The sequence below is a fragment of the Marmota marmota genome, unplaced genomic scaffold, assembly GCF_001458135.2.
Source record: "Marmota marmota marmota unplaced genomic scaffold, marMar, whole genome shotgun sequence".
Classification (NCBI taxonomy): Eukaryota; Metazoa; Chordata; class Mammalia; order Rodentia; family Sciuridae; genus Marmota; species Marmota marmota.
The window spans coordinates 32,454,611-32,481,509 of NW_026000174.1; the positions used below are offsets into that span (position 1 = coordinate 32,454,611).

General features: G+C 44.8%; 1 protein-coding gene across 17 annotated transcripts in view; it reads left to right on the forward strand.

The window, feature by feature from the left end:
* Positions 1-26,899, forward strand: part of Nav2 (neuron navigator 2) — a 704,255-nt gene that overhangs the window by 573,698 nt on the left and 103,658 nt on the right. For all 17 annotated transcript variants that reach the window (XM_048788486.1, XM_048788480.1, XM_048788482.1 and 14 more), the window contains one exon: positions 8,976-9,098. In XM_048788486.1, coding sequence (XP_048644443.1) covers positions 8,976-9,098 — 123 coding nt within the window. The remainder of the gene's footprint in view (positions 1-8,975; positions 9,099-26,899) is intronic.

Consider the following 26,899-nt stretch of genomic DNA (forward strand, 5'->3'; position numbering starts at 1 on the left):
ATCACTCCTTTTCTGGGAGTTAGGTGAGAGCAAGACCCATGCAGTGATGAAATGGAGACTGTGTGCTAAAATTCAGGGTGACATGTGAACTATAGCAAGGCCATGTATAACTACTGAATCCATTTATAGCAAACAAAACAAAAGTCTCTCTCAGTCGAAGAATATGTCGAAGGAACTCACTCAGCCAGGTTCACATTGGCCCTGCTTGGGTAGAGGCATTGCTAACTTGGAACCTAGAGCTGACTCAAACAGCATGCAATGTCCCCACATAAATATTCTGGGGACTTTAGCTTCCACTTGTTTTTCATAGTGTCCATAACTTCAGAAAAAAAATAGGACCATCTGTCTTCCTTTTGGTTGTATTTGTTTTAAAAATACATATGTGCCTCGTCATTGAAATATTGCATCTACTCTAAAACATGAGACTCAAAAAGACCATAATAAGAAATGAATAGAAACACTTGCATTTTCACTGCCATGAACAATCCCCACAGAGACCGCTGCCCAAGCCCAGTGCTTCTTGTTGTTCAACATGCATCTGCATTGCCTGGGAAACTTGTTGAGGTACAGAGTCTGATTCAGAAAATCTGGGTTATGCCATTTCTAAAAAGCTGCCAGGTGATGCCGAAGGCATTCATGGCCCATCCTTTGAGTACCAAGTAGAGGCTGAGGCCCATGCTAGTTTTGTTGCAGACCTTCTTGGTGTGCCTTCTGTTCTCTCCCAAGCTTCTCTCCAGCTCCTAGATTTAGGGAATAGAAGTGACTAAATTCTGACTTGTTTCCTAGAGTGAGGCCTCCTTAGGGGGGCCCCTGGGACCTTCTGACTCCTCCTGACCTCAGGCCTGCCCTTTCCCTCTGCTGCCTTTGTCCCCATGCCCTGCTGATGGCCCACTGGAGCTGAGCCCTTGTCTGATTAGCTTAGCTACGTCTGTTGGAGTGCTCCCTGGGGAGGCACGCTCTGCTCACTAGGACAAGTCAGAGTCACCTAAGCCTTGCACCAGAGAGTTGAGCAGGGCTTTCCCAGCCTATCTGGCTCTCTTTGTAGCCAGGACTCGGCGAGATTGAAGTGAAATGCAGGAAAAGGTGGTGCTGCTTGAGCTGTAACCATTTCTGATGGGCAGCTCGTGGCCATTGAAGAAACTGACCAGCTGTAACCTCTGCTTGCCTTCCTCATATCCTGTGATTCAAGACAAGGCAGCACATAGTATGGCCACAAGAGACTGCTCCGGCACTGAGCAAAAGAAACATGGGAAGGTGTGGCTAGAGACATAAATTGAACCTTGCTCCTAAAACAAGCAAAGTGATAGAAGCTTGGTCACATCCCGAAGAGCCAGGAGTCCTAGGTGCCGAAAGGTAGGAAATGGTGACAGGGCGGTCCAGCCCACACTCCCCTCTGCCTGTACCCCAGTGGTTGTTGGAAGGGCTTCCCAAAAGGCCTGAGCGCCAAGGAAGTATGAGCTGGTGCTGGAAGAATTGGCCGCTAAGGCACAGAAATAAAAGATGAGTCTTTCTTTGTTTCTTCCCTCCCTCCCTCCTTCTCTTTCTCCTCTCTCCTTCCCTCCCTCCCTTCCTTCCTTCCTTCCTTCCTGAAAAATAAGTGTTCTCCCCCACCCCTACTATGTGTGTCTTGACTGTGGTGTTGTTCAGTCTGGAGCCTTTAGAGTTTCAGTCCCATCACCACCAAGGGATCAAATGAGAAAGATACTTTGACCTTGGACTTTCTCCAGAGACTGCTGTTATTTTTTTATTTGTCATTTTTGTATCAGTTTGGGGTGACCCATAATCAAGAAGGAGCAACACCATGTCCTTCAAATGGGACTCACCTTTATTTAATTTTAAAACATACCAAGAATATGCTGAGTAGAATATTAGCATCACTGTGATATTTCTCTGTACTTGTCATGTGGAATAAGAAGGTTTGTTAAATGAAATATGCCACATTTGCCTCAGCATCCGTGCCTAAACACTCTTTGAGAACAAAGTGGCTTCCAAAGCAAAATTTTAAGTATTCGTCTAAATTTTCGCAAGGCAGTATTATAATTATCAGTGGAAAATTGGACCCATTTTTCCCAATCATATTTTTGCATTTCAGATGCTTTCTCTTCCTCCCTTAAGTCAAATGTAGCAGCTGCTTTTCTTTGGTAAAGGTCAGCATTCTTCAAAGGGATTTATGCAGCTTTGCTAGACTAGCTCCTTGGTTTATCCTTCTATGACCCAGAGTGAAGTTTATTCATTTGACTTCTAAGAGCCCCTGAACTAAAAGGATCCTTTTACAGGTTTGTGCAGCAACTCAATTTACATCCTAATAAACTCAGAGAATAAATGTCATGCCGTGTTGTAACCAAGCAGAGGGGCACCGTGAGAGCTTATCCTGCTTGGGGATTTGGACGCTGGTGACATAGTGCAGCAGCCGGAGCTTTTTATCAGTCCACATCTCTTTTTTTTTTTCCTACCAGTGCAACAAAGTATGTGTTGATGTATGTGTTCATATATTTATGTTGATATTGGCAAGGAATATTACATACACACAATGGTTTTGATCCATTTTCCTTTACTATGTTCACATTTAAACCAGAAGTGTGTACAAAGAACATAGACAGCCTAACATGCCTTTGAAGAAAAGCAAACACCTAGATTGATTAGATTTTTCTCTTTGTATTTGTATAGAGAGTTGTATTTTCTTTTTGTTTTTTCTTGTTTTTTTAAATGTCATGCTCTATTGGAAAGGCACTTGACTAGAACAAGTTGGTACACATTTCTTTCCCTTCCTGTCCCTTCTCACCTCCCCCAGTTCTTGACAGGTGATTTCTTTTGAGATTAGTGACAGGTTGCCTTACTTACTCAGGCTGTGTTGAACTGTGAACTTTGGAAATGAGAAACCCCTTTCCCTCCCTCTAGAGGTGACTCGCACAGCCTGTTTCACTTGGTTCCACATTGTTGCATCATTACATTTAAAAATGGGGAAGAGATCGATTTACTGAAACCTAGACTCAAAATCTGGTGTACTTGTTATAACAGGCCCCCTTAGATTCCAGAACTTTTTTGTAGCAAGGTTTTATCAAGATTTTATCAAGAAAGTTCCTGTCATCAGCAAGTGGCCTTCGCAGGTCTCTATAGAGTCTTGGTGAGGTCTACCCTACAAGTCCAGTCACTTCTCAAAGGTCTGGGATGACCCAGAATTTAGAAGCCGTATGCTCTGAAAAATCTGTAGAAGGAAATATCGGCGAGAAGATGTTCACTAAAAATGGAGTATAAAGAGACAGGGATAGGACAGGTCAGTGTTCTCCTTGAAATAGAAGCCAGAGCCTGTCACATCTCTGCTGAGTGCCTCTGACTTACAGGTTTCAGCCTCAACCGGCCGGACATCCAAGCTCTTCATGGCCAGGCCCCAGGCCCCATGCAGCCCAGGTCTCCTCTTTGTTTCCAGTGTTCCAGCAACAGCACCCTATTCACTCTTCCTTAACACACCCACCTCTTCCATTTCTCCCTGCTTTTGCACTTGTTATCCATGAGCCCAGATGGCTCCTCCTTTGATGGGCAAACTCCCCTGCCACGTTCAGTGGCACTCCTCTGTGACACCCGTCATGCTCCTCAGAGCCTGTCATGCATTCATCTGTTATGCCACTCTGCATGTGGTAGCAGAGTTATCTTAGTCCCTAGTAGATTTTGAGTGTCAGCAGGGCAGAAACTCAGTCTTTCATAACCACTCCCCAGCACAGAGACTGATAGTATCTTGGCATTAGAAAGGGGACATGGTTCATCACTGTGGCGTGATATAGGCACTTACAGCGGATGATGGAAACAGCAGGTAATAATTATGAAATAGTCCCCCATGTGCCAGGCCCCAGGCTATGTATACATGCATGTAACTCATCATAACCCTATGGATGAATCTGTAGTCTCACAGTTTACAGATGAGGAAACTGAAGCCCAGATTACACCACAGTGTGACCAAGTTGGGATTTGAATCCACCTTCCTGTGCTGTGATCTTGGCCACAGCTTTATTTTCTTTATCTGGACAATGGAGATTAATACACTTGATCAGATTCTTTTGAAGATTAAATGCCATAAGTTATGTGAAGTACTTAGCACAGTACCCAGTAAGTATCCAGTGTGGTTAGTTCTCATTAGCCATGATATGTACCGTGTCCCTCAGCTAGCAAGAGGCAGAGGACATATTTGAACCCTAGCTCTACCAAGAGTGTGTCATGTCCCTAACTCTGATGCTTATGGACCACCCAGGGGTGGCCTAGAAATGCAGGAAAAATTCTCAGATACTTTGTCCCTTTAGCAAAGTCAAGTATCCTGCTCTCTCCATTCAGAGGTCTCTGGGGAGCTTTGGAAGATGGAAGCAAAGAGCTCCCACCACCCATCACTGCAGAACTCAGGAGGATAACACAGAAATTGTTCAGTAGCTTGTCAGCCTAAGCAGGAACCCCATCAACAAACTTTAGATGTTACCATCTCCTCATTAGACTCTAGAACTAATTATTTATTTCCCCAAGGAGGAGGAGGTGTGACACTGGTGCTCTGGGATTCAGTCCAGGATCCACTGGTTCCTTTGCTTGTGACCTCAGGCAAGTCATATCATGTCCACCCAGTATGAGTGTCCTGGTAAGCTCTTAGAGATGGGTGAAACCATTGCTCCCTGTCTTCCTGATCCTTCGGGGACACAAGCCTCTTTGACACCTTTGGGCGGTGCCCAGTGTTTCAGATGAACACAGCCATAACTGCTTCATCTGCAAATTATGCTTTGTTAAGGGATTAACTTTGTCCAGGCGGTCTGTTATAATGTTTTCAGTAGCCAATTCCAATACAAATTTAGGTCCAACAAAAACATGCATTTTTCACCAAGACCAGATGAGTCATTTAAAAGCATATATGAAGTTTTTTGTAAACCCAACTATTGTAATTGGTGGTTGCTAATTTAGAAATATTTTAGTTATTTTTTTATTGGCGCTCTATGGTTATCCATAGTTGGATTCATCCCGACAAACTCATACATGCATGAAATAATCCCCTCTTTTCCCTCCCATATCTCTTTCTCCTTCCTCTACTTTACTAGGCTTCCTTTCACTCACTTATTAATTTGAATTTGATTGGTTCTTTATGTAATCTTATCCTTCCCTCTCCGCTTCCTTTATAGAAACAAATATTTTAAATTGGATTCTTGGAAGCGAGGTAGATTCTAAGGACAACTCCATCTCCAGTACTGTGCTCCCTCCTAGGGACATACAAAAGAACTCATTTTGAAGACTAGTATCTTAAAAATATGATTGAATAAATTATTATAAACAACTGGGTGAAGAGGTCAATTCCCCATTTCCTCACCCATCTGCCTCACTCCCAGGTGCCCATGGTGAATGAAATAGAATTGTTGCCAGATTAGTTGGATTCATCTCTGTGGCTTTTGTTCTTGGTGCATGTTTGAGAAGGCAGAGGATCCTGCTTTATCCTTGCCCTTACCCTCTCCTCTATCAGAAAAAGTCAGTTCCCAGCAGCATTCAGTCGCATCTCTCTGGGGCCCTCTCACCCTCGTAGGTCGTCATTTTCCTGCAAAACCACATTGTACCTGAGTATTACTGGGTGGGAGGCTGCAGCATGTGTTGATCTTTCATCTCTGTGATGCTTACCAGACTCTTCTCTCCGGCCTTAGCAACAAACCAGGAGGATGCTTGTGTGGGCCCTGAGTCCATGCCCAGGTGCATTTAATTGCCCAACCGTATGTGTTGTTTCACCAGCAATAAAAATCCAGCAGGGAACCGAATGCTAAAATTAGTTCAGTTGTCCTTTGACAAGATCTCCCCAGTCGAAAACTTTTTGTTTATGTAGCTGGTTGGGCAGTCTTTGCTAAAATCAAAATTAAACTATCTCATTTAGGGCTGGGGTTATAGCACAATGGTAAAGTGCTTGCCTAGCATGTGTGAGGTACTGGGTTCGATTCTCAGCACTGCATATAAATAAATATAAAATAAAAGTCCATTGACAACTAAAAAAAATTTTATATGTATGTGTGTGTGTGTGTGTGTGTGTATTTTTTAAACTGCCTCATTTAATGGTACACAAGATGGCATTTTGAAGAACTTCCACTGTATTCTCCTTGAAAGGATATTTAATATAAAAAGTGCAGCCCTTGTCAAGTTACTGCATTTGAGGGTAGGTGTTTTTTATCTCCTTATTGCTGGTTATGGGGTGGATGCATGTAGCCCACGGCTGTGCACTGAGTCACTAGTCACTACATCTGTTGTAAAGTTGGATGCATAGACAGACAGCTGGATAGATGGAGGGATGGGGATATAGTGGCAGATAGAAGGTTTCATTTGCCTTGCCATGTTTTAGATGTCAAGTTTACTAACATTTAAAAGGAGGAAGAACCTGAAATCAGTGTTCTTGCAGAAAGTTTTAGCTAGATTCTGACCTGTGGCTGTGTCTTCATGCTTCATTCATTTGTTCAACAAAAATGAGATTTAGTAAGTACTTAGAATGAGTGAGACATACAGGATATAGATTTGAACAAAAAAGAATAATTCCTGCCTTCAGGGAGCTTACTGTCCCTTGTGAGAGAAACATTAAAAAGCAATTATGCATGGGAAGATTAGATGAACTCTAGATAGGGCAAAGGGGGAAAGAGGAGGGAGGGGAAGGGAGGGGGCGTGGGGGTAGGAAAGACAGTGGAATGAAATGGACATCATTACCCTAAGTACATGTATGAAGACACGAATGGTGTGACTCTACTTTGTGTACAACCAGAGATATGAAAAATTGTGCTCTGTATGTGCACTATGAATTATAATATATTCTGCTGTCATATATAACCAATTAAAATTTAAAAAATGAAAAAAGCAATTATACAAGTTATGATTTAACTACTGTAATTTTAGTCATTTTTGCCTTTATTGAGATATAATTTATATACCATAAAATTAACCACTTTAAAAAAATCTTTATTAGTGCTTATTAATTATTCAACATGCTAGGTTTTATTTGGAGTATTTCTTTACACATAGAAGCATAATTTTGCTGGGCATTGGTGGCATACACCTGTAATCCCAGCAGCTCAGGATGCTGAGGCAGGAGGATGGCAAGTTCAAAGCCAGTCTCAGCAATTTAGCAAGGTCCTAAGCAACTTAGGAAGACCCTGTCTTAAAATAAAAAATAAAAATGGCTGAGAACGTGGTTCAGTGATTAAGCTCCCCTGGGTTTAATCCGTGGTACCAAAAAAAAAAAAGAAGAAGAAGAAGAAAGAAAAAGAAAAGAAAAAAAAGCACAATTTGATAAATTTTAAATTTTACTCCCCAGTACCTCCCCCATCCTTCTCTACCCTCTCTCCCTGATTCCTTTCTTTGTCCTACTGGTCTCCCTTATAAAAATTCATCACTTTTAAATGTGCAAAACAGTCATTTTTAGTATATGCAGAGAGCTTTTATCTTTTTAAGTTGATATAGTTGAGTGAAAAACTCACTGTATTCTGTTGTTTTGTCCACACAACCACAAACACTTTGTTGATTGACTCGTAGTTTTCATCATGCTGGTGTTGCATCATCTGATTGCTAAATGTCCTTAAGGAAGGAAGAGAGGCCATCAGGTTGCCCAATTTGGAGATGATCTCTGGGAAGCAGCCCTGATGGAAGTTCCTTAGGCCAGTACTAGGAGCTGCTCATCACAGCAGCTACTCCAGGGAAGGCGTTCTCCTCTGCCCCTCACTTGGCGTAGCTAGTTCTCCACAGCGTCTCACAGTTCTGTTCTTCCAAGAACATATCCCAAGAGGGTCCCCAGTCAGAAGTGAGAGATATTCAGGGATCAGGAACCCTTAGGACCTACCCCATATAAGCTAAGCTGAAATGTCAAAGGCAGGAAAACCTCTATAATTTAGTTCATTTGATTCTGTGTCAAGAAATAATGACTCGGGGGGGGGGGGGCTTTTGCTACATGTTATTGAACTTGAACTATAGTATGGTTGTGTTTTCAGGGATCTTACAAGGTGATCCAATGGGGCTATGCAGCGATAGGGATCTGAATTTGGTTTCTGGCTCTACCCAAATTTTGCTTTGCCTTCTGTTCTGTTCTAACATAACCAATCTCCTTTTGGAGCCTCTTGGGAGGAGCCAGGTAGATATGAGGTACAGCTGCTTTGGACCTGATCCAGTGGCTATGCTCTCAGGGAGTCGTCCGGTTGGTCGACAGTCAGCTATCTATTCAGAAAGTTCCAGGGGTCCTCCTTTCCCGACAACACTGATTTCATCAGAAGACAGATTTGGAGCATCACCAAGAGATCTGGCAAATTAGCACGAGAGTTATTCACATAGTTTTGTGACAACCCTTAAGATATCAGTATCAAAGACCATGACAACCATAGTAATGCCTGCCAGTTATAGGGATTTATACAGATTGCAGAGCACTTTGTATTCCTTACCTCAGTTATCCTCACACACTCCTTGTAAGATTCCCACATGTAACAAGCTATGATATTCCCAAGATCTAGAGAAGTGACTTGCCCATAATGATAAAGGGGGCTCTGCTAGCCCCGCAATCCCCTTTCTTTCCTGCCTGCTTTCCCCACTGCACTGCTCTGGAATAGTTCTGCATACAATTTGCTAATGACTTGTCAGTTCCATTTACATTGCTTAGGTAAAACACCTGCTTGTGTAATTGCTGACATTAAAAAGTATGTCATGGATACATCTGACAGTTAATTTTATTCACTAGTTCCCTTCTGCTTCATAGATTCCTGTGAGTTTGGGTTAATTAAGCTGAGTATTTTTTTTTTCCTCTAGCAAGCTGGTGATCCTCTGGGTTGAATCTGTGGCTGAGTTATCCTTGGGCTATGATTGGTGACAGAGCCTCAGGGAATCCTTAGTTCTTCCCCCATTGGAGCACTCAGGGCTTAGCCACGCAGGGCTTCTGGATATGAATAACAAGTCAGTGCGAATGCTTTTGACCATACACATGTATCATCCTCTTCTCCTTTTAAAAGGTATATGACCGATGGTGGACTTGGCCTCTACACCCGTCGCCTGAACCGGCTCCCTGATGGGATGGCTGTGGTGCGTGAGACCCTGCAACGAAATACCTCCCTGGGCCTTGGAGATGCTGACAGGTAAGCTCGCCCTGCTTGGGGTTGGCCAGATGCAGAGGGGACTCCAAAGTGGCCTGAGAAATGAGGGTCATGATGTTGGGAGAGTGGATTGGGGCCCCTTCGACTGGAAGAGAAGAAAGGAACCAGTACAGCAGGTGGAAAAGGCCTGCTGAGTTCTTGAGCCTGGCTTCTTTGTAGGGTGGTGCTTCTGGCAGGGAGAGCACAGGGAATTCAGGTGTGGGTAGATTTGTTGTTGTTTGGTCTGTTGCTACAGCATCCGTGTCAGTTCAGCTGGCCCTAGGGGACCTGCCTCACTTCCTCTCTCACTAGTGCGCTTTCTAGGTATTGCACCTTGCAATAAACAGCAGATCCATGTGCAGAAGGCAAGCTTGGCCTCGGCCAATCAGGCTTTATCATGTCTCGGTTGCTTGGTAGTAGGAGGTGAGGCTTAAGAATGTGGGTATACACATTAAACTGCTGAACTCAGTAGTTGGCTTTATAGGGGTCTATCAGGCTTCATGGCACCACTGTCGGGGATGGGGAGCTTCAGACCACACTAAGTAGAGAAAGAGGATGACTGTGGTCTCCAGGGTTCTCCTCCTTACTCTGACACAAACTGATTCTACGACCTTGAGCAGCCTGTTAAGGGAAGGTGTTGAAGTGTATGATTTCCAAGATCCCTTCCAGCTCCAGTGTCCTGTATTTCTGGATCTCAGTACAGATTTCAAATACTGTTTAGTGATCTGACTGTTGAAGTATTTTCTGGCATACTTGACCTCTTTCTGCTTCTGGGTTGATGAAATGTAACATGGAATTTAGATAGGAATTTTTTGAAATGACTGCGCTTTTAGGTGTTCACCCTCAAGTGTCAGAAATCCAGAAAGTAGCACAAGTCAAGTCCCAGCCACTCTCCTAGAAGGACTTGCTTTTGACATAGAGCTGGGTGACTCCTGTGATCCTCTGGCTTCCGAGAAACAGGGTAATACACTAAAGAGACAGACACTAAAATCACGCCCAGAAATGGAATTTGCTGCAGAGGAATCTTCACATTCTCTAGGGGAAGGCCAGAAAGCTTGGGCTAGGGCAGAGAGCCCTGGATTAGTGGTCAGGAACTTGGGCTTCGGCCCACTCTCTACCACTGAATTGAAATGTCCTCCATAGAATCCCCCAGTATCCAGGGTGCTCATTTATATTTATATCAGGAATAACAGAAGCTCTCCACCAGATTTCTGGCTCAAGTCAGCTTTTTTTTTCACCCCCTGTAATTAATAAAAAAGTATTGGTTGGAAAATTTGGGAGAAACGTGAACCATTTGAAAATTGCTCGTTCTGTTTCTTAAAATCTCTGTAACTAAAATCTTTCTATTAAATATTATCGGGGGCGGGGTGAGGCGAACACATCAGGTGCTGCAGCACCCCCACTGGAGAGTTCACAACTTGCCAAATTATTTCACTTATTTGTGTTCTCCTGTGATCATGTAGTTTGTTAGTAAATCTATTAGCACAACTGCAGGCCTTACAAGGTACGTTTCCCCTTGTAGCAAGAGAAGAATGTGGGTTCGGCAGTTTAATTTAATGCTTCATTGCAGGGTTAATGGAATTATTATGGATCACAGCCAAGCTTTTTTCTACTTCTGATGATGGAGAATTGGGGGTGGGGTTGGAAAGATGGATAGCATTTGTTATGTTGTTTTAGTTTAGCCTGCATGATTAAACCAACAACAGTGTATTCTAGTCCTTCACAGATGAATGCTGAGGTGCGATCACACAAAACTGAATGGATAACCCGTTAAATATTAAATAAAGAACTCAAGTGGCTTTAAAAAAAAAAAATAGGGGGCTGGGGATGTGGCTCAAGCGGTAGCGCGCTCGCCTGGCATGCGTGCGGCCAGGGGTTCGATCCTCAGCACCACATACAAACAAAGATGTTGTGTCCGCCGAAAAATGAAAAATAAATATTAAAAAAAAAAATAGGACTTAAGTTTAGTGCAGTGATACACACCTTTAATCCCAGCTTCTCAGGAGGCTGAGGCAGGAGGATTACAAATTCAAGGCCAGCCTAGGCAACTTAGGGAGACCCTGTCTCAAAATAAAAAGTAAAAAGGCCTATATCTTTTTAGAGAACATATTTCCATTTACCAGGACAAGAACAGTATTACCCAAATTACAACATTTGGGGAACTATTTCAAGGGTACAGTACTTCTGGGTTCAATCCTCAGTACTACCAAAGAAAAAAGGATTTAGTAATGATTATAAATTTCTTACTATATCATATAATTTCTGGCTTTCAGGAAGGGAGATATTTTATATTATTCTAGAATGTGCTAAATTTTTAATCACCAGTTACTGTGAACAGACCATTGTGATGCTTCATCTGTGGCTAAGCTGAAATAGTAGTGGATTTGCCTATATAAAGTTATCCATGTAAATCTCTATGTCTGTATTCCAGAGAAGTGTTTCACAAGGTTGGGGAGGCTAATGTCAGTAATACAGGAAATCATATTAGGTGGTAGATAGGGAAATTTTCCTAATATTTATATTTTAATTTTTATATTTTAAATACTATCACATCAAACCATGATTTCACACATATTGCTTAAGGTAAGAATAATGTACAGGACTGGGATTGCAGCTAAGTGGTAGAGCACTTGCCTAGCATGTGTGAGATGCTGGGTTCGATCCTCAGCACCACATACAAACAAAGATGTTGTGTCCGCCGAAAACTAAAAAATAAATATTAAAATTCTCTCTCTCTCTCTCTCTCTCTCTCTTTAAAAAAAAGTTAAAAAAATTAAAAAATAATGTAGGCATGAGACAACAACTCACTATGAAATATCAAGGAAAAATATCACAGATGGTGACTGTGCAAATGTTTCCAACTTAGTAATGCTGTTCTTGCCCTGTTCTGTAATTGGAAATATGTTCTCCAACAATTTAAATTAGACAAGTAACCAGAATTCTTCCTTTTTAACCTCTAGGAGGTTATATATAGAAAGGAACTCCAGTCTTTATGGATTTACACATAAGCAATAGGCCACATCATGTGTTCTCTAAAGGAAATAGGAAACGTTCTGACAGATTAGACCTGACCATATTTCAGCAAAGGGAAGACGAGCATGAGAAAGGCAGATCACCCTATGGATGAGAAGACCGCTGACCTCGGCAGTGGCTCAGGAGGACAGCAGCTATTCCCTAAGACTTTAAAGGACCATGACCTCCCTGAAAGACCTTAGCTATTTGCAACAGAATGTAGCTGCTGTGTCTTTAGGGTTATTAAAAGCAACTGATAAGAATGTGTACCTTTGGAGTCTAAAAGATAGAGACCATGTCAGTTTGTATCTTGTATGTCACCAGCTGGCTTTTGAGAAATTATAAATTAAGATAGTAAACTTGGAGTGCCAATTCTCCCCTTGATCTCCTCTCACTCTCCAGTTCTTTCCTGATATTGATCAGTGGCTACTTCCAGCCAACTAGAACCAGTGGGCTGAGATGGGAGGATCAAAAGGGATGAATCAAGGTGGCTTATTGCATGTCACAGGCCCCAGATAGCAGACAAATGAAAGGTGCTTTCAGAGGAAGAAGAAATGGGGCAAGCGGGGTAGAGAGACTGGGTTAATGGAGAGCGGGATGGTTGGTTGAACTTCCGCTAGTTCCTACACACCCTGCTGTCCCCTCAGAAGCTCTGGAACTCCAGGAGTTGGGGTGCTTTGACAGCTGAAAGCTCAGCTCTAGGGAGGTTTCCACTTGTGTGTCCCTTTCTTGGTCCCTCCAGAGCATCACTGTGCTTGGCAGCCTTCACCCACCTGCGCATTAGTGAGCGATGGGTGAAAGCATTTAGATCCCCCTCCTGAGTGGCACCCCAAGGTAACACACATGTCATCAGGAGCACCAGGAGAGCATAAGTCAGGCTCCCTCCATGTGTACCTTAGGTCAGGAGGACTGGAATTCATTGGTCACCTTCTTCCAAGCTATCAGAACACTGATGTTAACTCCAATGACTAATTATTTGGGATACCAAAGCCATATTACTTCACAACTTCTGAACGCAAAATCGAATGTTTGTGGTGAAATGTTGTCCTGAGACTGTAACAAAATGAAAATCGCCCTCCAACATTGTGCCAGGAAACTGAGCAAAAGAGACAGCATTATTTTCCCCTTCATATTTCAAGTGTTTCCTGACCCTCTGATTATGAATGTTTGAGGCACTGAGATTGCTCTTGCCATTACAGATCCGTAGTCTCCTCAGCCTACCTTTGGGCCCGGGCCTTGGCGCTCAGAGCTGTCCCAATTTCGGCTTGAATTGGGAGATCCACTCTCGGGCGAGTCCCACGGTATGAGGATGTAACTATGTGACTTGGTATTCAAGTAGTCTGCCAAACTGAGCCCTCTCTCCTCACCCAGAGTGTCACAAGAACTCCAAGAGCCCAGGCACTGCTTGCCTTTATAATTTGTATGGAACAAAGTGGTCCAGCTAATGCCAAACTGTGCATTCACAGATTCCAGCCAACCCAGAGGGAAGAGTTTAATCAAGGCCAGAGGACCCCAGTTAGCAGGCAGAAGTAGTGGGGACACTGGATTGAGGGACAGGTCTCTAAGCCAGTTATTTCTTAGGCATAGTCCCTTCTGAGATCCATAGAAGAAGAGGAGCAAAAATAGGAAGAGATTCTTCCTTTGCCCTCAATTCCAAACCTGTGATGGGCATAATAATCACCCCCAAATGTCTACGTCTCTGAATCTCCAGAACCTGTGGATAGGTTGTTACCCGGCAGGGGGGAGGAAAGGTTGCTTATTGACTAACAGAGAGATTGCTCTGGGTCAAATAGGCTCCGTGTGGTTACAAGATGCTTGAAAGTACAAAAGGAAGACAGAAGAGGAAGCTAGAGCAATGCCATGTGGCAGGGAGGTGACCTGCCATTGCCAGCCTTGGAGATGAGGAGGAAGACCACTGCCATAGGATGCAGGTGCCTCTGGAAGAGGGAAAGGCAGAGAGCAGATGCTCCCCTGGGGCCTCCAGAAATGAACAGAGCCTGCTGACACCATGACTCTAGAAACATGAAGTTATAGATTTGTAAGGTAGCGTTTTTAGCCACTCTGTTTATAGTAGTTTGCTACAACAGCAATAAAAAAAAAAAAATCAGTTGAAAACTTTATCAGAAACTAGTAAAAACAGTAATAGTTGCCTTTTTCCTAATGGATTGCTAAGAACTGTGCCAATCACCTTACCAATATTAGGTCATTTATCCTGACCCTTTGAGAGGATGTGTTATCCTAGTTTTATAGACTTGAAGCGGTGGAGCATAAACTTGCTCCAGGTTACACTAATGAGGATCTAAGCTGGGCTGCAAACCCAGGCCTGTTAGCATCTCCTCCACCCCAATCCCCACCCGGTGCTCTACCAGCTAACCTCCTTTAGGGAGCTCTCCTTGTAGAGATTTTTTTTAATTCCTTAAGTAACTCCCACCCTTATCTCAGCACCATCTTTTTAAATGAGACTGTAGTCACTAAAAACTCTTGAAAAAATCCTTGAGGGATAGTGCAAAGCAATTTGCATTAAGAGAGAAGGAATATTTCCTGACTCTCCCCATCCCAGACTTTTTGCACATGGACACTGCAGATGGGTTTGTTCTCACCCCTTTTCCATCAGTGACCTCAGATCTCAAGGAAAAGGTCCTTTTGTACAGAAGTCTGGACCAGCTCACTCCTTGCAAGTTTGAAGTAGGGATTCCTGTTTGCAAATTCTGACCAATTGCAATGCCGTGTTGTTAGTGGGGGAAGGAGTCCATAATTTCAAGATTCCAGACAAGGGCTGATGTTTCTCTTTAGTGACCTAGGAAATCCAGGGCCACCAGAATCTGTGAAGATTCTGCAGTCATCCCAACATTTTTTTATCAGGCACAGTGATCTGAAGGATGCTGATGCAAGAGGGTCACAAGTTCCAGGCCAGCCTGGGGAACTTAGTGAGACTCTCTTTCAAAATTTAAAAATTTTCTGGGTGTGGTGGTGCACACTTGTAATCCCATTTTCCAGAGGTTGAGGCAAGAGTATCACAAGTTTGAGATCAATCTCAGAAAGTTAATGAGACCCTAAGCAACTTAATGAGACCCTGTGTCCAAAGGAAAAGGGCCAGGGGAAGGTGTGGGAATGTAGTTCACACCCAATACTAGAGGGAGGATAATGAAAATAAACAAAGTAAAAGTTTAATTTCTTAGTCCCACTAGCCACATTTAAAGTGCTTAGAAGCCCCAGCTGGCCAGTGGCTGACCCAGCTGGATGGCACAGACAGCACATTTCCATCATTACAGCAAGGTCTTCTGCATAGCACTGGTAACACGGTCTCAGATATATTGCAAAAGGCAGCTAAGGAGGAAGAGATGTGGGGTTTTATATAAGGACACCCTGGTTCCAGTTCTCTCTTATGCAAGTCATTTAACTCCCCAGGGTTTGATTTTTTTTTTTGTTTTTGTTTTTGTTTTTGGTCTCTAAAACAAGGATGGAATTCATACCTGTCTCCCAGAGAAAGTGTTTATAAAGCATCAAAGAGAAAAGCTCTCCACTCTCCCTGTGAGCCACTCAGGGCAGTCTGGGCTCTACCTCTCTGCAACTCGCTTTTCTTTATTTAATTACTCATAACTAAGTTCTCTTCTTTCTGTAATAGTTTATAATAAGTAGATGATAAAAGAACAGTTGTAATTTAAAACAATATAGCATTAGGACCAGGGAGAACTGTAAGTTAGAATATAATGTGTAGAAAAGGAAGAAATAGAGAATACGTACACACTAACCATAAGGTTCTTCATGGTTGCATTTTTGAGGGGTAGTTCATCATTGAGCTCCCTAGTAGCCCAAGAGAAAATGGACTACATGAGCCTTCAAGCCGCCCTCCCTTTCAGATTTGTAGCATACTATTTTATCTTTGGGTCAGTCACTTGATCTTGATAAATCTCTCCTTCTCCCTCTTTATCTCACTCCCATTCTTTTCTCATTTTCCTCGCCCTCTCCTTTTGAGTGCCTTGTTACTCTCGGTGACACCTGTTAGTGCCCAAGAGCATTTTCTGACACCTGTTAGTGCCCAAGAGCATTTTCTCAGTCCTGCATTCAAAGGTTCTACCTATTCTCATGGGACCGTGATGTTTATTCTGTTTCCTTTCCATCTCTCTTCCCCTTTCCTCTCCTGTTTGTGGACAGGAGAAACAAAGGAGGAGAGATGGAAAGTCATTTTCATTTTAAAGCTCATAAAAGGCGGCTTAGAGGCAAACCTCTACTTCCATGGTAACAGGGTAGTAATTACGGCATTGGGCTTTCCCAAGGGCCGCTTTCCTGCGGGTACTACTGGCTTCCTTTTAAGTGAGAGCTGCTTCTTGTAGAATCCGTGGGCAGGGGCCACCTGGGCTGAATGGAGGGTGGTGCTGACAGGAAGCAAACCATCTGCACTTCAAACCACAAAGGAATTCTCCGGAGGGTCAGGAAGAGAAGAGACAGAACAGCCTGCAGAGTCTCATTCCTTGTGCATGCACTGTTCTCAGGAAAGAAAGAAAGAACAGAGCAGTGTGGCAGGCCCGCGAGACTCTCCCACACCATGTTGCCCACATTCCTAACCTCATCCCCAGCTCTGTCACACCACATGTGACAGCACAGCCAGGTGGGAAGCAGAATCACAACTTCAAAGTCCGTTTTCTGTAAAGTGTGTGTTTTCAACAGTTATTTAAAGGTAATTTGTACAAAGTGTGGATGAAAAGATGTCTAGCTATATGAAAGCCAGAATGAGAGGCCAAACAGAGGAGCCAGAACAGAGAGCATTTCTCTGTGCTTATTCCCTCAGCAACCCACCACATAGGCCCCAAGCCCCTGCAGAAATGTGTCCTACAACAGGAAAGAACTCCATGTATTTTAATCTAGGTTTCTGGGAAAGCCTTTGCATCAGTTAGGATAGGGCAGGTGTAACAAGTCATTCCAAAAACCCACCCTGACTCTCTGGCAGTTCGGGGCGGCTGCCTTGTATATCATTTCTGGCTCTGGGACCCAGGATGCCAGAGGGATTTCCATTTAGAGCACTGGTCATCCCCATCACTATGAGAGCACAGTGAACCACACACTGTCTCTTAAAGTTTCTGCACAGGAATGACCACGGGACAGCCACTCACTTGTCATTGGCCAGAGAAAGTCACATGGATATACTTAAATTCAAAGGAGAAGGATGTGCAGTTCTACCTTGTGTCTGCAAGGAGAACAGAAAACATGCTGACTATACCAGTGACTTCACAGTTTTATTACAGCCTGAGCTTAATGTCCATCCATGCCCTATTTTTCAATCAACTCCATGTCAGGCAATGAATCATATATTTACTGTATACCTATCAGATGTCAAGCACAGTGCCCACCCCACCCCACCCCNTGTATAAGAGACAGCCCCACCCCCCGGACCCCGTGGCCTCTAATAGCACCTCTGGATGGGACAGAGTGAGCAGATAGATATAATTGCCTTTCTGGTGGGTAAGGAATGTGGTAGTTGAATTGTTAAGGAATTTTATCCAGTGCCGTGGGTCAGGTGTATGTCAACCAGGTATTTGGAGTATGTTTTGATATGTGACAGCTTGTTGAAAATGCTGATGATTGCTTAATATTTCCTGAGCGCCTCCCATGCAGCAGGCCTTTGGGCTCCAAAGATAAGTAGGACAGAGTCCCTGCACTCGAGAGACACTTTCGTCAGACATTGTGACCCCGTGTGCCAAGAGCTAAAGAGACGTTTTCCGAGTGCTAACTGTGGGCCTACGCTGGGAACTTATTGCTATCCTAATAAAATGCAGGGAGGTTTGCTTGTAGTGGGTTTTGGTCAGTGAGGATTTAAAAGATCCTTTAGAAACACTACCCAAGTGTCAAACAGGCCTGTTCATCTCATCATACATGTGGGATTTCTTTTTTGTTTCCTTTAATATCCTTTGTAGGGGCTGGGTTGTAGCTCTTGGTAGAGTGCTTGCCTAGCATGTATGAGACACTGGATTCGATTCTTAGCACCACATATAAATAAATAAATTAAATAAAGGTCCATCAACAACTAAAAAATATATATACCACAAAATCCTTTGTCGCTTTTTTAAAAAATATTGTTTTTTAAATTTTTTTTAAATATATTTTTTAGTTGTGGATGGACACAATACCTCTATGTGTTTTATTTATTTATTTTTATGTGGTACTAAGGATTGAACCCAGTGCCTCACACGAGTGCTGTGCCACTGAGCCCCAACCCCAGCCCCCGCTTTTTTACTTTTAAGGAGCAACCTCACGGTGAGTTCAGTTACTAAAATATAAGATCGAATAGAATAAGACCAGTGTCTAGCTAGGACAGCCCTTATGTTGGCTTATGCCAAGTGTCCCTAGTTTCAGTTGTTGGTCCACTGTGACAGCCCAGTGGCAGAAAGTGAATTTGTATCCATAGTCGTCTTGCATATCCATCTTTTGCCCCGGCTGCCTCTCTTCAGCCAGTTTACCCCACACAGAGGCTTTCCACGCCAGGGCCCGGTGGGTTCACTCATCAGTTATAGCCTCTCGCTTTGCCTGTGAGGTAACTGAGTCTGTGAGTGGCCCAACAACTATTTCCTCCAGGCCCCAGAGAGTAAGGTCGCCTCCATGTATGAAGAACATGAACTCGGAGGATCTCTGATGAAAGCAAAGGTGTTTGGTGGTGATCATGAATGACCATGAGTGGCATCATGAATACCCACATGGTAAGGGAAGGAGTGCACTAGGAACCCAGAGACCTTATCCTGGACCTGACTGCCACCTTGGCAAGGTGCTTTCCCTCTCTGCCTCCCATTTCTCCCCCTGAACCATCAGGCCAGCTGATCTTTAAGGCCTCTGAGCTCCTGTGAGCCAGGGTTCTTGTTTATCACCTGAAGGCAAAGTGACAGAGTGATTCTGGAGCTCATCCTCATGGGAAGGCCCCTGTGAGCTCTTCCACTCTGAGTGTCACCATGACATGAGTTGGTTGTGATGCCGTTTCAGCTAGAAGCAGGTTGCTTGCCCCAGGCCCCCAGCATGTCCAGGCTTGAGTGCTGCCGCAGCTGCCTGGCCAAGGGAGGGCCCCTCCTGTGCACACAGCAGACCTCTCAGGGAAGGAGACTCAAGGTGTCTTTCCTTGCTGTACGCTAAGCCCATCCACTTGGAGGAGTTTGAGAGAGGTGGCTGCTCTTGCTGATGGTGGGCTCAGAAGAATGCCTGGGACTGAAGGACCAGAATGAGATCTTCTGAGGGGAAGTGTGGGAAGGACAGAGCTGTGGTTGACAGTGGTTGGCCCTTAGGCCTTCTGACACTTTGGAGAAAATCTTCTGTCATACATTGCAATGGATTTTGTTTGAACTGGAGCCTCACTGTGATTATATTAAGAGATGAAGCTCATAGAATTGTCTTATTTTCTTGTAGAGATAACAAAACTCAAAATAACTGATAAGCAATGAATTATACTCCTTTTGGTGGGTGTTTTGACTTAGGATTTAATTAGACTTAGCTATATTGTTCCCTAAATCAGCATTCATAGTGGGTATTAACTATCCAGGGCTAGGTGGGTGGTCAGCCCTGGGCATGGGTCAAATTGGGGAGTGTGGAGGGATTTTCCCTCATTGATTGTTCATGTAGTTACACTAGCATCCAGAGGACAAGACAGCACTTGGCATGGGTTTGAGGTCATACAAGGAAACAATGAGTTTTACATTTAAGGAAACTGAGGCTCCTTTCCCAAAGCAACAGTGATATAAGGGACAAAATTAGAATTTGAACTCAGATCTCTGTAGCCACAAAACCACAGCTTTCAGTTTTTACACTGGTTTACCCCTTCATTCAAAGGCTCTGTTGCCATCCCTCCCCAAAAAAAGAAGCTTGTTCGGACTGACTGAGTAGTTGGTGAGCATCTCCCTGGCACCAGACATCAGCTGAGTTACTTGCAGAGGTGACTGCCTCCAGCCTGTTGGCCTTCAAGACTTCTTCTTGGGGGGCGGGGGGCTGGGGATGTGGCTCAAGCGGTAGCGCGCTCGCCTGGCATGCGTGCAGCCTGGGTTCAATCCTCAGCACCACATACAAACAAAGATGTTGTGTCTGCCGATAACTAAAAATAAATATTAAAAAAAAAAAAGACTTCTTCCTCGGTACCATTTTCCCCATTTAGGAGGTTCCACAAAAGGCGAGCCCAAGTCAGCCCAGGCTCAGCCCAGGCTCTGCCGTGGCTGAGGGAATCCTCTCTCACCTGAGAGGATCCTAGGAATGCTTGAAGCTGCAAGTTTAATACTTATTTATTTATTTTTTGAAGATTTTTTGTTATTGTTGTTGTTTATTTTTATGTGGTGCCAGGGATCAAACCCAGTGCCTCATGCATTCTAGGTAAGTGCTCTACCACTGAGCCCCAACCCCAGCCCCAATACTGCTCTCTTAAGAATACACAAGCCTGGAGCACTCCTGTCATCCTCACTACTCAGAAAGCTGAAGCAATAGAATCATAAGCTCAAGGCCAACCTGGACAACTTAGTAAGATCTTGTCCCCTCAAAAATTCAAAAGGCAGGGGGATGTAGTATAGTGGTAGAGCATTGCTGGGTTTAATCCCCAGTACCACCAAAAAAAGTTTTAGTGTTTTACTATCAGTAAAGTTTTCAGAGTTGTCTGTGTCCTGTCCTATTAATCATATTGGTTGACAACCAGAGTATCCCTTCAGTTGTCCCCTTCTAGAGGTGGCCTTTGCTGTAGACTGCAGTGGCTTTTTATGTCTCATCAGCCCAGGAAGAGGAGGAGGCTGTCTCTGGGCTCTAGTGGCAGCCCACGTTTCTCCTTGTCCTCTGCGTACTTTGATTTATCTCTCTCATTAATCCCTGGAGTTCAGCACTACACAATAGCCTGAAACGAGATCTGAAGACTCTGACATTTTGAAGGATGTTGCAAGATTGTATGGAGGAGATTAAATGGAGACTGAAGGAAATGAGGTGGCAGCACGGGTGGGTGGCTCCAACCCCCAGCTTCAAGATGTCTATTGTCACCTCTCCTTTAAGCTGACCCTGAGATTTGGGGAAAGGGACTCACAGCCCTCCAGTTCCTCAGTGGCAAAATGAGGTTTAAAAAGGAATGCCCCCTGGCTGCTGATTCGAGCTGTCAACGTGGTTGGTGGGCAGCCCTTCAGTGTGCATAGTTGAAGCCCTAGGGACCAAGGGCAGCAGAGCCTTAGGACATTGTGGCTTTGGGTGGGAGTCTGCTTGTCACCTTTTGTGGGGTGCAAAGGTAGACTACAGAAAGTGGGTGCAGGAGCCCCTTTTGGTGTCCTACATTTGGCCAGGAGATGGCTGAGTATTGTTGGGGGAGGAAGGTGGATCCCCAAGTACCCTCTGACTAGTGGAGAGTTCTGCAGAGAGAAAGGTCCATTTGTTCACTATCAGTATGGTAGCAACTCATGATGGGGACAACAGGGACAGGTTCCTTAGGAGACTGCTTAATCCTCCCCCATAGGGCCCTTGGTAATTTGGAATCTAGGATCCTAGTCTCATTGTCAACAACAACTCTCATTTGTTGAGCTCCTGCGATGTCCCAGGTATTCTCCTCAGTTTTCTGACAACCCAGAGAACCCACCAAGACAGGAATTACCCCCATTTCACAGACGAGGAATCGGGGATCAGTGAGCCTAAGGGACTTTTTTGAGTTACATAGGCAGTGCATGGCAGAGCTTTGAATTCCAGCCAGGTCAGACTCCAAAGCCAGTGTTGCATCTGAGATACCATACTGCCCATACTAACAGAGGAAAGTGGGCCACTCTTGACCAGACCATGGACTTAGCTGTCTCTCATGATGATCCAGAAGATGCTCCCACTTCCCCCAGGGAACCCTGCTAGTCTCCAGCCCTGCCTTCCCTGGGAAGCCTTCCTAGCTTCTCCCCTCCCACACCCCAGGCCTCTCGTCCATCTGGGGTCCCCGTAACCCATCGTACTTTCTGTGATAGCAGTTAACATGCCTTTGGGATTCTGGGCTCTCAGGTGTGGTCTTCCCCTCTAGACCAAGAGGGATGACCCAGAATGCAGTCACGTTCTTCTCTGCTTTCTCAGACTTTACACAGAACTTGGCACCTATGGTTGTAGATGTTTGCTAATATATTTAATTAATGAGTCAATGCTAATGAGGTAACTAATAAGATTTAGTCCTCTTTTTCCATCCAGTTCGTTGGCCAATGAGCTCTAAATCTCTCTGCTTTCTCATCCCCTACCTCCCTACCACCACCTCCACAGCAGCCCAGGCAGCCATTGTCTCATCTGAGTTCCCACCGTCATCTCCTGGGCTCTCTGGCTCCACTGTGGCCTTCCGATGGTACTTCTCCACCCAGCAGTCATTATATATCTATATGTATATCTATATTTATATATCTCTAACGTATACATCAGATCCCCTCAGTCCCTGCCTCAAACTTCATGTTAATGGATTTCCACTGCATGTAGGATAAAATCCAGATCCCCACCATATGTGCATGCCGTAGCCCCTGCCCATCTCCCTGGCCTCTCCTCATCCTCCTTCCTTTAGCTTCTCCAACATACCACACCTTAAGAACCTTTGCACATGCTATTCCCTCTGACTGGATGTCCTTCCCACCCATCTCCTTTTCTCTTTACAGACTGGCTCATTCTCCTCCTTCAGGTCTCAACTCAAACACTGTCTCAGGGAAGCGGTTCCCAACCAGTCCACCAAACAGAGGTCTCAGCCATTAAGTTCTTTTAGAAATTGTTTATTTCATATCTACTCGATTATTTCACATCCCTTGTTCTGATAAGTTTATATTTATCTGTCTGTTACATTTTCCCTTGTAGACGTAAGCATAAGTAAAACAACAACCAGGTCAGCGTTGCTAGTGGGAGAATCCCCTTTTCTGGCATAATGACTGGCTCAGAGGGATTGCTCCTTACTAGACCATGAATGAATAAATGAATGAATGAATGAATGCCAGGCCCTGTAATGCAGGACTCATGTACTGAATGTTTAAAACCAATGTCAGAACAGGGCACTGGCCAAACGGAACAGGGATATGATCCATTCAAGTGGCCATATCATGCTCCTGTAAACTACTCTTAATGAGTGACAAAAGTCAATCTTGGTGCTATGGTGAACCATCTAACTCTGTCTTTATCCAGCCCTCAAACCTGCCCCCAACATCCCCCCACTCAAAAAAAAAATGGGTTTATTGATATCTAAGAACTTTTCTTGTCAGACTCTAAATGGTTTGATCCAGGATGCTACCATTTTGGAAAATCTATTTGACCTGTCACTTCCTGACAGGTTTAGACTGCAGCTTTCCTGCCTCCCAGCTCCATGATAATGGGGGTCAGTTAACTTGTCCATCCCGAGGCCCCGTGTTCTCATCTGTGCTCACCTCCTTGGGCTGCTGTGGACATGATGTGAGACAGTGCTAGGTTATGCCTGCGCCTGGTGATTATTATTATTTAGTAATGGATTAGGATGCTGGGTTCACAGGAGAAGGGAGCAAGGCTTAGAAAAGCTTAAAATTCCCTCATCTGGGAGCTGGGATGTAAATGTAGGTCCTTTCAGCCCTGATCCTGCACTGTGCCCACAGGGTATCTTTCTCTCTTTCTGATTCTGCTTTGAGGGAAGTCTCACTTAGTTCTTTATCCCCTGCTTGTCCCTTCCTCAGGGAAGTCAGGCAGGAGACAAAGCAGAAAATATGTAACGCCTAGGATCCCAGTGGGGTAGCTGGCAAAAGCTGGAGTAGTCAACAAGGGGCTAACCACGTCCTGGTGGGAGGGCCTGTTCTTTAGAATCAGCAGCCTAACCAAAGTCAGAGGTGCAAACCTGTTAAAATCCCCAGCGAAGGTCTTGAAACAGAACATGAAAGGGTGCGTGACCCTGCAGATTTGAACTTCCCTCAGAGCCAGGCTATAATTCCAGCTTGGATTTGGAAGGAAAGATCTGAACCATAATTTGGGGAGGGCCTCAGAACAGGCACTGATTATGTTTCAAGACACTAGCTGCAGGATGAGGTAGCCCTGTGAGGGGGTGTGGGCAGCCAGAGCAGGGTGTCTGGCTGAGGCAATTAAACATGCTTGCTCCCATTTTAAACAAAGGCAGAGGAAGCCAGGCTCTTAATGATCTGGAATAAAGGGGCAGTGAGCAAAGCCAGCAGGCTGCAGGGGCTCCTGTGGGCCCGACCTACCTTGAAGGCCCCCTGCAGGAACTCTGTGGGGAGACCTCCCTGCACAGCAGCACTTGTCATGCTAATGACCCAGCCTCTCTGGTGCCTCTGAGGTCATCTCCCTGACTCCAGGTTGGAGCCCAGCTGGAGAACTTGGGTCTTTCTCCCCGACCCCGCCTTGTCCAGCTGCACCTTGGCTCCTCTGCCTGTGCTGCTACTGCAGTTCCTGGCTCTGTCCTCGGCTCTCAGGGCCACTGTCCACTATGCCAGCCTTCTTTCTCAGTGCAGCATCCGGGACTCAGCCTGTGATACTCAGATGTGGATCCCACCCTGTGTGCCACCCACTGCTTAAAATCCTCATGGTGCCATGCCACATACAGGATACAGTGCCAACTCTGAAATGGCCCTCCTGGCCTCGGCTCTGCCACTTTCGGCCACATCTCCCACTTCACTATTTACCAAGCGGAGCTCTTCTCAGGCTCTGGCCTTCTCTGCGGCCTTCTAAGTCTGCACTTGGCCTGGGCATCCCTTCTTGTCTGTGCCCTTCTTTGCCAGGCTAACTGCTCCTCTTTCTGTATTCTGCTCAGATGCCTGCTTCTGTGGTGGCTCAGCCTTAATAAATTGCCTACCTTTGAATTCCCAAAGGATTCTGTAGGATCCTTTTACTTCTAACTGAATCTTGAACATTTTTTTTTTCTTATTTTGCTACAGTAGGCTTATCTTATCTATCATTGGGTTTTCTGAACCTAATAATCCAGGATCTGGCACATAGTAGGTGCTCAATCAGCACTTACTGAACTGGACTTCAGTTTTAGCTGAGTTGTGTCTCCCCCCCCCCCCCCCCACCACCAGGCCTGGGCTTTTCTCACTCTCAGTATTAGCTAAGCGTTACTCTGTAGTGGCACAGAGTAGGTCTTCAATAAAGGTCAGATGCAGGCCTGGATTAGGATTGCGGCCACACACCTGTCCTAGTTTGTTGAGGCTACTGTTACAAAGTGCCATACATTGTGTGGCTTATAAATGCCAGATGTCTATTCTCACAGTTCTAGAGACTGAAGGTCCCAGATCAGGTATCTGCATGGGGAATTTTGATGAGGACTCTTTCCTGATGCTGACTTCTTGTACCTTCACTGCAGAAACAGGGCAAGAGAGACTTTTGAGATTTTTTTTAAAGGCCACTAATTCTATTTATTTATGTAATTTCTGGGGATTGAACCCAGGGATATTTTACAATTAAACTACACCCGCGGCCTTTTCTTAAATTTTGTGTTTTGAAACAGGGTCTTGCTAAGTGGCTTAGGGCCTCTCTAAGTTGCTGAGGCTGGCCTCAAACTTGTGATCCTCCTTCCTCAACCTCCTCAGCCCCTGGGATTTTAGGCAGTGCCACTGAGCCTAGCTACTAATCCCATTGGTAAGGCCTCTACGTGTCCTAATCGCTTTCTTAATGAATGAATTGAGGGGAGGCACAAACATTCAACCATCAGACACAGCACACAGTGGAGACTCTCTGACTATGAGGTGCTGTGTTAGTACTGAGAGTGAGTCTGGAGCGGAGTTTTCTTCAAAGACGCCAAAACCCTCTGCCTACCCCATAGATCAGGTGGTAAGTGACCAAAGGAAGGACTGGTACAGACTGATGCTGATGCTTTCAGATTCAGACAAGAGAACAGAGCTCTATAGCATGGAGAAGGATTCCTACAAGAGGTGGGCTTTTAGGTAGCCCTTGGGAAACAAGTGGGGGCTATAGGAGGTGGGGAAAAGAAGGAGCTATCCTGGTTTGATGATGGAAGGATGGAGGAAAGGAACAGAGCACAGGAAATTTTGTTCTCTGGGAGAGGCAACCCCATCTTTGACTGCTTGTTTTCCAGGCTGTAGAGGGACCCACTTTGATGCTTAAAGCCTCACTTCTAGCAACCATGTGTCCCACTGTGCCCTTGGGAATTCACCTCCCCCACCCCCTGGGAGCTGGCTGTGTCACAGGTTAGCCCTGTGTCCTTGGAGAGAAGCCTTGTAAAAACAGACACTGATAGACAGAGGCAAATAGCTGACTTATTCATAGATGCCCTGGGGCTCGCAGTATTAGAACTGCCACCTCCTAATGATTAAACACTACACAAACACCCAGTGATCAGGGTGCCCTGCCATACATGGGCTGTAAACTAGAGAGGGCAGTGGCTGTCCCAGCAACTGAGGGGAAGCAAGGCTGACAAAATGCTTTCTGTCCTAAGCAACGTGGCCCTGGTGGGATCTGAGAAAGCAGACTCAGACCTTTGGTGCAACCTGCAGAGAAGTCAGAGAGGTCAGAGTCAGATTCTGAGGTCACTAAGAGTGGAAATAACCAGGGTCTCCCCCCCCCGCTCCTGGGCTAGGTGCTCTAGATATGGTGCATGTTAATTTATATCACAGCCTAGTGAATTAGATAGTATATATTGAGAATTAGAGCTGGTAATTGATGGGGCTTGATACAAGTGAGATCTGTCTAGATGATCCACTTTATCTCCATTTCCATCTCCAATGGAAAGAAAGACTATCACTATGACTCTCAAGTTAGATGGTGTTGCTGACTCAGAGAGGCTAATCATTTTTCTGGAGTCACAAAGCAAGCAAACACTAGAGACGGGACTAGAATCCAAGTCCTCTGGGCCTCCAATACAAACCCTCTCC